Source organism: Pelophylax lessonae (genome assembly GCF_965119305.1).
Source record: "Pelophylax lessonae genome assembly, chromosome: 12".
NCBI lineage: Eukaryota > Metazoa > Chordata > Amphibia > Anura > Ranidae > Pelophylax > Pelophylax lessonae.
In genome coordinates this window covers 195,492,899-195,505,549 of record NC_138779.1, presented here as the reverse complement: position 1 = coordinate 195,505,549, position 12,651 = coordinate 195,492,899, and the positions used below count along the sequence as shown (strand labels likewise).

At 42.8% G+C, this 12,651-nt stretch overlaps 2 protein-coding genes across 2 annotated transcripts in view; both read left to right on the top strand.

The window, feature by feature from the left end:
- The window catches only part of LOC309567685 (fish-egg lectin-like), a 192,242-nt gene that overhangs the window by 131,457 nt on the left and 48,134 nt on the right, over positions 1-12,651 (top strand). The window lies entirely within an intron of this gene.
- On the top strand, positions 6,439-12,004 carry LOC309568323 (fish-egg lectin-like; the record flags this gene model as incomplete). Its single annotated transcript, XM_082273986.1, has 4 exons — positions 6,439-6,549; positions 8,407-8,634; positions 10,359-10,692; positions 11,857-12,004. The coding sequence occupies exons 1-4, from the start codon at positions 6,495-6,497 to the stop codon at positions 12,002-12,004; spliced, it is 765 nt and encodes a 254-aa protein (XP_082130112.1). The 5' UTR covers positions 6,439-6,494.

Genomic DNA, 12,651 nt, shown 5'->3' with positions numbered 1-12,651 from the left:
CTGAAAGAGTCAACTAGTGCATTGAGCAATATCTACGTTGCTACACATCATACTTGCAGGATGATTGGGTGGATCTCCTTCCTCTAGCAGAATTTGCTTACAACAACGCAACCCACAGTACTACGAAGCAAAGTCCGTTCTACTTGAACTATGGGTTTCATCCCACTCTTCTTCCACCACGCATCCTGCCATCGAGTAACCCAGTAGCCTCGGATTACCTTACCCAAATAAAAGACTCTTTGGGTTTACTCAATACCACTATATCACACGCTCACAGTCAACAAAAAAAGTACTACGACCTTCGTAGAAGACCTTCTCCTCAGTATGCTATTGGGGACCTTGTTTGGCTAGCGACAAAGAACTTAAGATTAAAAATCCCTAGCAAGAAGCTTGGACCTTTATTTTTGGGACCCTTCCCAATTAAAAAACTTATCGGAAAAGCTGCAGTACAGCTCACCCTACCAGCAGATCTCAAGATCCATCCCATCTTCCATGTGTCGCTACTGAAGCCCCATGTTCCTAACCAAGGAATAAGGCCTACCATCTTGCCTCCACCTCCAATACAAGTTGAAGGCGGAGAAGAGTATGAGATCAAGGAAATTTTGGATTCTCGCATCCATAGAGGAAGACTCCAGTATCTCATAAGATGGAAGAACTATGGACCCCAAGACGACACCTGGCTAGATACCTCTGATATTCATGTGCCTAGACTTATACGGAACTTTCACTCGAAACACCCAGAGAAACCTGTCCTATAGGCCTTCCGGAGCCGGCCTTAAGGGGGGGGGTACTGTAAGATTCCGGTACCTCCGGTACCCTTAATCACCACTTTCTCTGTAATGCGTCCCACCTTTCTCTTCAGGTGGTACGCATGTACCTTTAAGAACGATGATGTCACTGCTGAGCGCCGCAGAGCGGCTATTTCAACCGCCGGCGGTCTCACTCACATTGTTCGTTCAACCTGCCTTGTTATCCACATGCTTTCAAGTCTGTCTCTCAATCGGAACCTCCAGCTATTCCCTTTACCTGGAGCAGACCGGAACCTCGCTACTGATCCCTGTATCTCGCTACCGGATCATTCCTTATCTACTGGACCTCTCTAAACTACTAACATTACAAGTGATAAGTACCCCGCAGGGGAACCCTCCATAACCTTATTGCACATTAAGGACTGTTACTACCTATCCATACTATCCTATCATCTGCACTGTTACATAGATTGCTAGCTCTTCAGCCTACTACCATTTATCATCTGCACTGCTGCATAGATTGCTAGCTCTCCTGTCTACTACTATCTATCCTTGCACTGGGTTAGTCTATCCTGTATTTGTCATCTGCTGTCCTCACCACCTGTTAGCATACTCGATACTAACCTATCTGCATTCCTAAATACCATCTTGAACTCTCCTATACAAAACCTATCAAGTGATTACCATCCTTGTCACTGTTCACACCTGTCCCTTCAGCACATCACCTTCATACTATCATATACATCCTATCACTCCAGGAACATCTCATTGAGTGTGTATATATCTGTATGTTGAAGCTGACAGGCCCACGGTGATGAGTCCTGGAGAGATGGATCTGGTATTCAACACATCTCTACATGACTACTGAGTGGAGATTTTGCAGCTGCAAATCCAGCCTATAATAAAAACGCAGGAGCGTTACAACTTGGAGCCCTCGGGAAGCACAAGGAGCATCCGTCAACGGAGGTACCCGGTCGGGATGCTGGTTGATCCGTTACAGACAGACATAGTGTACTACCACAATAACAATTTTATTAAACTCCGCTTTAACCCTACCTGGGGGTCTGATTATGTCCATATTTCTGTGCTCAAAGTGGTACATTGTTTTGCATGGAAATCTGCTGTATTATTTTTTAAAACTCACCTTCCCCTGCGATCCCCGCCGTCCTCCTGCTGTCCTCCCGCTGTGTGCTCGGCCAATGCTGGCACCCGTCTTCCGCGTTCCCTGCCCTGCGAGCGTTGCGACGCAGGGGGTGGAACCAGTGGCAATTTCAAAAATGTAAATACACTAAATGAGATGATACAAAGCTGTGATCCTAACAGATTACACTGTATCATGCCATTTCACCACAGGATTTCACCTGCTGGCTTTTCCAGGGTCCTGCCTGTGCTTTTCTAGTTCTTTGTGCCTGGAAAATTGAGAACGACCATGGCGTCCAAAAAGCGTTCTTTTTGCGCAAAAGTGCTTTTGATATACTTCCCAAATTCCACACGCTATGTGCCAGAAAGAGACATCAGAATCGTCGCTGTCATTATTTTCCGTACCTGATGACAAATTTTCCCATGAACCGCTATCGCTCAGTTCTTCAAGTAACTCCTTTTCCCTGTCGCTGTTTTCCAGTTTGTCTAAAAGCACTTTTGAACAAAAGAACACTTTTTAGACGCCATGGTCAGTCTCTATTTTCCAGGCACAAAGCACTGGAAAAGCACAGGCAGGGCACTGGAAAAGTCACCAGGTGAAATCCTGTGGTGAAATGGCATGATACAGTGTAATCTGTTAGGATCACAGCTATGTATCATCTCATTTAGTGTATTTACATTTTTGAATTTGCCGCCGGTTCCACCCCCCTTCTCCAGAGTGGTCTCCTCTGACACTAGGCAGTCCCCCAGGGGCAATCCACAGTACTCACGACCTTTGTAGGCTTTCCTGGAACTGGACCCCTCTCTCTCTCCGCTGGTTCTCGGCACACCGGATCCCCTCTGCAGCTCAACTCCACGCTCTTTGGATTCCCAGGCCGCCACCCGGGACACCCGCTTCCTCTGACAGGCCGTACTCTCCCTCCTGGGACTCTGCTTCCTGCCAAAGACGCTGCGTCATGCGTTCCATCAGAACTTATACCCACTCCCAGAATCCTCAGCGGCAGAATCTGCCTTCTGGGGTAGATATAGGCTTGAGTGTGTCTCTGATTGGGTTTCCTCCACTGTCTAATAAGAATCCTTCCATGGAGCCAGCAGGGAGACTCCCCTCTCAGCAGACACACCTGGGTAGACATGACAGCCAGCTGAAATCATGGCCCTGCTGTTAGGCAGCCAAGGCCCACTATACTTTACCTAGTACCTACCTGTAGAGTGCTACAAATAATTAAAAAAAAAAAAATGTCAGGGTTGAGTTTAGGGTTAAGCTGAAATTGATGGCCAAAATAAAGGGTTGAGTTAAGATTTTCAGAGAAATGGGCTGAGTGTGAGATATCACACGGCCAAAAACAAATAAATTATGGAAATTTGCTCAGCGGCAAATTTTTGATCGAGAAAATTAATATTTAAAAAAATATAACACTAATAGTCCTGCACCAGAAACAGCGCCCCAATTTGTCTTCATAAAAAGGGGACACCACCTACTGTCATCTGTACAATAAATATAAACCAGATCCTGCTGTCAGGAAATGTTTATTGCCAATCTCTCCTATTGGGAAAGATATTATGCCTCCCTCTGGCAGCAAACTATGATGCCTGTTCTTCTACCTAAACAAGTTTTACTGCTTATTCTAGTTAAAAAAAAAAGACTACCATAATGTGTTAAAAAGCGAATAACTATTAAATTATCAGAAAAATAAATGAAAGAACATTTTTTAATAGGGATTAAAAATATTGGAACATTGCCTATACTCAGGGCTAATAATCAGCCTTAATTTAGAGGATTACAGATACAGTGTATGCTTTAGATCTGTTGCTTCATACTCATAGGCGTGCATACCGGGTATGCTGGGTGTGCCTGGGCACACCATAACCACCCCTCATTGTGACCTTGTCTATGTTGCAGGGGGCCCAGGCAGCAAGGTAGTCGGATAAGGGCAGGAGAGGGGACGATGGGTGCAGCGGAGGGGGGGGCACTTATAAGAACCAACCCCATTGTGTGTGTCTCCCTGCAATAGCTGAAAGCCAGCTTCTCCCCCTCCCCCCCCCCCAAGAGCTTTCAGATGCTGCAGGGAGAGACACACAGGATTTCATAATTGCCCCCCACCACACTTTCATCCTCCCTGTCCAGGATTCAGTCCCCCTGCTGCCCCCCTCCCCAGTGTGCTCTCTGCCCCCCTGTAGTGCTACCAGCTTCCCTCCACTCCTCTGCTGCCAGCACACAGGGGGGGGGGGGATCTTCAGGATGGAGAGGTCTTCAGCTACTATGCTTTGGTTTGTGAATGAACAGGAGCTTCATTCACTGTCCAGTGCAGCTGCCCTTTTCTCTGTCTCAAAAGTGAGATATCAGGGGTCAGTTTAGAACCCAGATATTTCACTAAAGCCCCCCACTTCAAACAGTGTTGTAAAGATAATTAAGAATTATTTCAAAAAAAGTAAAAAAAACGAATAAAAAAGTTGTAAAGATAATTAAAAATTATTTTTCAAAAAAAAAAAAACGAATAAAAAAAAAAAAAAAAAAAAAAAAAGTAAAAACATAATAAAAATAAAGGGCACATTCACAGGGGTTCTCTAACCCGTACAGTGTGAATGAGTGGTGTCACTGGATCCATCTGTTACTCTGAGAATGCAATTACTGTACAAACACAGCCTCAGGTCCTAATTTAACAGGTGTGCAGGTGTGGGTGAGGGGGGCTAAATGCACACTATCTGTAATCGGGGCCGTACACCTGCACCTACACACCTGCAAATTAAGACCTGTGGCTGTGTTTGTAAAGTTGCTGCTTTCCCAATATAAAAAATAAAAAAATCCCTGCGCTATAAAATATCACAGATGAAAAAATATCACACCATAGAGAAATACATGAAGCTGCTACCACCTATGCGTGCAATCACTACACGAATTAAAAATAACTAAGCAGATAAAAGTGAAGCGCTCCATGCTACAAACCTAAAAGTAAATACGGGACAGCAAAATAATACAATAATGCAAATTGTCCTGAATAATGTCCCAAATGCCACACACATGAAATATAAAAAGGACTAAGTAAAAGTCCTATGCACATTCCAATTTAAATCTTTACAGGGTAACTCCACTTTTGTGGCGAAAAAAATAGCAAACAAAGAAAAAAACAACAAAGCATATACAATTGCGACACAAATCATATTGTAATTGAATGTTATTAAAAATGACTTTTCCTTTTCAATCTGCAGCTGTTTTCTGGAAATGCAATGCAATATGGCTGCCTGGAGCTGTTCTGTACGCAGAATGTATACTGGCCACACCCCAGAAACATCATTTCCTGATTGTGTTATTGGCTCACCAATTTTACCAGAAGTTTGCACTAAGATACAAGTCAGATTTCTGGCCTCCCCTGCAACAAAAATGTCATTTTTGGTGAGATACTCCCAATAGGAACACGTCTAAAGGGATGCAGGCCCAGCAGATTTCCTACTAGAGCCCTGCAGTTGCCACAGCTGATAGATAATTATGAAACCACTCCCATTAGACCCACTCAGCACAGAGGAACAAACAGTGATTTCTTCAAAATAATAAAAGGTAGGAATCTGCAAGAAAGTTTTTTAGAAACCTTGCAATGTACAGAGATCACCCAGAGGGGAATGTTTTTTTCTCAACAAAAGTGGAGTTACACTTTAAGCAATCTGTGGGGTAAAGTAATGGTATGTTTATTATACAGATCTGTATGTCACACCTAAGGAGGGACAGATTTGGAAGAAATAGGGACAGAGGGATTGGGGTCCAGAAGAGGGAATTATACATAGTCATCACACTACACCCTAAGTACAAAATGTTTTAATGATTTCCTGTAGAACTGATTCAGTTTTTGTGGTACAATGATTATCCATTATCTCCCTTCTCAAGCATAAAGTTGGAAAAAACACGTAATATAAATATAATGACAAAGTATTGTGTTTTGTTCACATTGTGTGGATTTGTACTTATGTAATGTCATATTTAATGTCATATTGATAGCTATGTATATAATATTAGGTCACACTGAACATATACAGAATATATATATATATATATATATATATATATATATATATATATATATATATATATATACAAAACTATATACATATATATATAAAACTATATATAGTTGTAAAGCGCTACGTAAATTGACAGCGCTATATAAGAACCTGAAATAATAAATAATAATAATAATAATAATAATAATAATAATAATATATATATATATATATATATATATATATACATATACACATATACATATATATATATATTTATATAGATATATATATATATATATATATACTTATACATATACATATATATATATATATATATATATATATATATATATATCTATATATAGATATATAGATATATATATATATATATATATATATATATATACACGATATATACACATGCATTCAGTTTAACAAAAACATTTACACCAAAGAAGCTCACTATATGGTTTTTTTTTTTTTTGTTAAATTCTTCTGTCAGCCAATGGTGGACCAGCTTCCCGTGACAGGTGGGGTTCAGGAATCATATATATATATAGAGCAAGCTCTCCCAGCTCTCTATACCTTCCACCTACATCCTCACCTGCCAAGATGTTGTTTGCTGTGAGTCTCCTCCTGCTGTGTGCTGGAATCTCTGCTTCTGAAGGTAAGATCTCTCTACCTTCCCATCTATTTCTATCTTATAGGGAGGTTAGACACTATAAGGTGTATGCATTTATCCTTTAAACCCAATCAGAATTCAGTATTAGGAGGCATCTTGGAATGGGCGAACTAATTTAAGTGATTTCTGAGATTATAACAGGAGTGTTCAAACCTGTAAGTAACATCTGAAATTTCCTGTTAGTAATATTATTATTGTAGCTGGGAAAATGTGTGCCAGAAAGACTGAAGGTTTTGTGCAGTGCACAGCGTGCCACATGTATACAACAATGAAGCTCCAGGATGGATACCGCTGGGACAGATGTGAGTGGGTTGCCCTTCTGGAAGCTCGCATTCGAGATCTGGACGAGCAAATTGCAACACTGGGCAGAACTAACAACCTTGAAAGGGGTCCTCTGAGCAGCTGGCTAGTAGGGTTAATGGGGAGGGTGGAGGGGTATGTCAGGATTAAAAGGTAGGAAGATGGGTTAGTGCAGATAGACGGCGTGATGGGGGTTCACAGAAAAGGAAAGTCAGCACTGGGTTTGAGCACCAAAACAGATTTGCCAATTTGGGTCAAGATGTAGGGGTGGCAAGCTCAGAGGTGGCAGCCCTAGATGTCACTGCCCCCCCTAACAGCGGGTAGAGAAGCCCATCTAGTAGGGGTGGTAAGGGTAATGCAGGTAGGCCTAGACAGTTGGTGGTAATAGGGGATTCTATAATCAGAAGGACTGATAGAAAAAATTGCTGCCAGGGTCACCTCAAATGAATGTTTTGCTGTCTCCCTGGTGCCAGGGTTCGGCATGTGGTGGACCAGGTTGATATATTACTGGGAGGGGCCGGGCATTACCCAGCTGTCTTGGTCCACGTTGGAACCAAAGACAGAATATATGGAAGGTGGAGGCTCCTTAAGAACCAATTTAAAGAACTAGACTGCAAGTTGAAGGGAAGGACCTTCAAGGTGATATTCTCTGAAATGTTGCCTGTACAACACAGGAAAGGCAGGGGGAGATTTGAGAACTGAATTCATGGCTAAAAACCTGGTGTAAGAAAGAGAGATTTTGGTTTTTTTAGCACTGGGCTGACTATTTATTGGGGTACAACCTACTGTATATGCTAAAGTCGAGGCGTAACTAGAACCTTCAGGGCCCCGGTGCAAGAAACCATGAAGGGCCCCCCAGACCCCTTACCTTCAAGCCTGGGGCTCTTCCCACTGATCCTGGGGCCCTTTTACTCTTGTTGGGGGGCCCTTTATTAGGGTCCCACAGCAGGACCTTTTCACAAGTTCTGCAGTGGACCCCCTTTCCCCCATCTTGGGGCCTCCCCACGGTGGTGGAATGCCAGGGCCCGGTTGCAAGTGTGATCCTGGAAGTTCACCCACTGGTGTCAATAGTTTTTATTTTTTGGTATTTTAATTGTATTATTTTTTATAATTTTATTTTATTTTTTTACAATGTCACTGACTATGACTTTGTCCATTCAGAAAAGGAAGGAGCTGGTAAATTACATATTTACCGACCCCTTCCTGGTTTTCTATTGTGACAAGTGCCCTGCAACTGCTGGCAGGAGAGCGGAGGGAGCACGGTGGGGGGCACAGTGGGGGGGGAGGGGGTGTCCAGGTGTACAAAGGAGCCGCACAGGCCCCCTGGAGCATGGGGCCCAGTTGCAATTGCAACCCCTGCAACCCCTGTAGTTACGCCCCTGTGCTAAAGATAGTTTGCACCTAATTGAAAGGGGGGTCTGCTGTACTGGGGGAGAGGTTTATGGGAAGGCTGGAGGAGTATTTAACCTAGGATTGAGGGGGGAAGGGGAATTTTAGTATAATGTACAGTATAGGCATCATATGATTTTTTTTTTCATTCAGATTTTCAGTGCAAATCAATCCCGGGAAAACTGAAACAGATTGATGCCGGCGCTGGTGAAGTGTACGGTGTGAACAGTAATGATGACATCTACCAATGGGCAGACAATACCTGGAAGCACATTCCTGGAAAGCTCACCCATGTGTCTGTTGGACCTGCTGGAGTTTGGGGTGTGAACAGAGCCAACAACGTCTATAAGATTCAGAACAATAACTGGGTGTCTGTATCAGGTAAAAATAAAATACACTTTGATAAATTAGACTTCAGATATGAACATTATATCATCGACATTAAGATATCCTGCTTCATTTTAGAAAGTACAGCCGTGGCCAAAAGTTTTGACAATGACACAAATATTAATTTTCACAAAGTCTGCTACTCGGGGCCGGATTGGGAATAAAAACCAGCTCTGGGAATAATTTCATATCAGCCCCATAGGATTATTATACCGGCCCAACAGCATAAAGTCATTATTTTCTTGTTCATAAAAGGGAAAACCATGCATTTTAAAGCACATGTGAAGAGTGTATTAAATGTAGATAAGACAGAAATGTGAAATCACGTAGGGCTTTAGATATACTGTATATACATAAGAGCAAATTTCAGTTAAAAGTGGAGCAATTATTAGGAATAGTCCACTTATTGCGATGATGATATATTGCCAGAATAAAGAATAATCAAAGTGTGTCTTTACATCGGGGACTGCAGAGAGCCCCCTTGCACTGTAATGGGTTATCCTGCAGACTCTGATGTAAAGGGGAACACCAGGAACTCTGGAAATGTGACCACCTTCCGCAGAAAGAATACATTAATGCCTTGTACACACGCAACGATTATCGGCCGACCGATCGTCCGACTTTTGTCCAAGTTGTGTTTTGTTGGTTGGAATGTGCCTAGACTGCACACTAATTTTCTCGGCCAACAAAAATCTACTTCAGAAGTGATGTCATGTGCTGGTTTACTTTCCGTGTGTTTTTTCTTCTCTGAGCATGCCCAGTCTTGCTCATCAGATTTTTGTCTGTGGAATTCTCTACCACAAGAGGTGGTTTCTGCAGGTAATATGGTGGCTTTCAAAAGACTTCTAGACGTACATCTCAAGGATCAGAACATTCAGGGGTATGCGAGATGATTACAGGCACACACACCTACACAGGTTGAACTGGATGGACTATTGTCTTTATTCAACCTCACCTACTACGTAACTATGAAATCTGTACTGACTGACGGAAAATCGGCCGTTGTGGTGACGGCCAACAAAAATTTTATAGCCTGCACACCAGATTTTTTTCGGCCGAAAAGTCGGAGTCGGTTGTCGGAAGCATCATACTAACAAGCCGAAAATCGGCCGATCGGACGTTGGCCGAAAATTCACGGCCAATAATCGATGCGTGTGTACGAGGCTTAAGGTAAGAGGAGGGGGGGGGTACAGATATAAGGGGGTAACCTTTATATCAGTGCCCCCTTACATTATTGTATTCACTCCCCCCTTACATCACTGCACCCCCCACCCAGACTGGTCTGGCGGAGCTGTCACTGACCTCCTCCCAGGTGCATCGTGCAGGGCTCAGTCAGTCGGCTCCAGCTTGATGGCTCTGATTTTATCCTATAGACTCCTCTTCGCAGTCCACACACGTCTGACTTCTCCCATGACCCCCATCCTGGCGGCACTCCCACTCCTGACTCCTCTATAGACCCCCCCCCCCCCCCCCAGAGACTGCAGACATGATAAAAGACAAGAGATGGTCAGAGGTTGCAGGACATGTGTCAGAGGCTGGAGTTATGCCTCAAGGCCTGATGGCAAGCAAAGGGCCGCAGTTTGGAGACCACTGCTTTCAGTAATAATGAGATCTATGCTACTACATAGGAGAGTTCCAATCCCATTTAATATTGTTTTAATCTTCTCTCTGTTTTTACACTTAATTGACTACTGTTGTGGTTTGTGTTTTTTCAACAGGTCTTTTGAAGCAGGTGGATGCTGGTGGTGATAAGTTCTTGGGTGGAGTGAATGCACAGGACAATATTTACTGCTTGAGACGGAGTTGCACAGTTTCCGGATCTTCTGTTTTAACCTGGACCCCACTGCCGGGGTCACTGAAATATTACAGCTGTGGGCCAGTGGGGTGCTGGGGAGTCAACAGCGCTGACAATATTTACTTCCGCTACAATGTCAGCCCAACAGACTGCCAGGGAACCCAATGGCAGCAGATTGAAGGCTCTCTGTCAATGATAGAGGTTGGCGCAGATGGTTCTGTGTTCGGTGTGAACTCAGCAGGCAACGTGTACCGAAGGTATTTTTTTAAAACTATGTATGCAGTAACATGAATCCAATCTGTAAAAAAACTGTCAATTTGGTAAAGAAGTAATAATTGTGAATGTTGAGGATGAGCCAGTTTGAGAGGTACATATAATTTAGCAACCGCTGTGTATGCTCCCAATAATGTTAACAAATCTGGGACCTTTTCAACTGAGATGGTGCTTTTTGTGAACCGTTAACATAGACATTAATGCGGCGTTCCACCCTCGGAAAGTTTTTTTTAATAAAAATACCCCCGGGACAGTCAGAGCTAGTGCATTCCACAATGGATAGCCTCTGAACTGTCCCTGGTCGCACTTACCTTTAAGAAGAAATACTTACCTTGAAAATGGCTTGTCCAGCGCTGCCATCACAGGTGTGGGCAGCTGAAGCCAGCGCGTCCTCTTCCATGTCCTTTTCATCCCAGAATGCCCTGCACCGGCCCCACTCGTCATGTTCGGTGCAGGCATGTCAGTCCTGCACAGCTTCTGGGCATGCCCAGAAGCTGTTTAGCAGTGAATGACGTGCCTGCACCGGAACTGACGAGCGGGGCCGGTGCAGGCGCATTGATTCCTGGGAGCGATGACGCTCATCTCCCAGGAATCAATGCAAGCAGGAAGTGACGGCGCGGGCCACGGCCCAAGAGAGAGGAAGAGGAAGTAAGGTGAGTATATTTTCTTCTAAAACAAGGTAAGTAAAGAAAAAAAAAAAGCGTGATTATCCATTTATTTTTCAGGTAACAGAGAGCAAGCAGATGGGGAAAAATGACTTTTAAGGGTGAAACTCCACTTTAAATGATACATCCAGTGACCATAGTTTTTATATCCTATCACAGTATGGTTGGTTCCTCAAGCCAAAATTTTTTATTTTATTTTTATTTTATTTTATTATTTATTTATTTTTATTATTATTATTATTTTTGGCTTGAGGAACCAACCATACTGTGATAGAATCATGCTAGGGAGGATGGCAACTACTTTTGGATATGTTGCTCTAGAGACAAAACAAACATAGTTTTTATATATCTTCCATTTGTCAGTCTACAATGCTTATCCTAGTAATGCCAATGATGGCCAGAAATCCTTAAAAATGTCCTTAGTGAAAACACTATTTTTATTATTATTTTTTATGATGTATAACTGAGAGATTTTTGTTTTAGGGATGGAATCAGTGCCAAAACCCCAATTGGAACATCTTGGACCCAGCTGGACCTCTGTGCCACTTTTAAACACGTCACTTACGACAGCGGCTATCTGTGGCTTATCACCCCAACTGAGGACATCATTCAATGTTCCACCAATGCCTGATTTGGCCATAACACAAGACTAAGTGTGAACTGAGTCAGTGATGGCGAACCTTGGCACCCCAGATGTTTTGAAACTACATTTCCCATGATGTTCTTGCACTCTGCAGTGTAGTTGAGCATCATGGGAAATGTAGTTCCAAAACATCTGGGTTGCCAAGGTTCGCCATCACTGGCCTAGGTGATTACATGGACTGCTCTCTCCATCTACACATTTCTGTCAATTGGTATTTGGGTAATCTTATATGTCGGCAATGTTTTGCATTGTCACTAAAATAATCTAATGCTAGCTAGGACTTCCATTCTATCACACATTCGTATCTTGTTTCAAAAATATTTCGGAGCAAATAAACTTTTTTTCCCAAAAATTGTGTCCTTTGTCATTGCCAGAGAAATATTGCTAAAAAATTATTGTATCTTTTTATATATTTTGTTTTATCTCAGCCTGGGAGGGATCCAGAGATGGGGTGAATCAGGTCCTGCACGCAGCTGCAGACCGTGAGGCTAATTTACTATAGGATGGATGACATAATGGACAGACTCCAAATTGGGGAATATAAATATCCACTAGGGATGTACAGTATAGGTATCCACGTCCCAAATAGATTAGAGAACAAGAAAGGAAATGAAGGGGCAGGGGGACTTTTATAG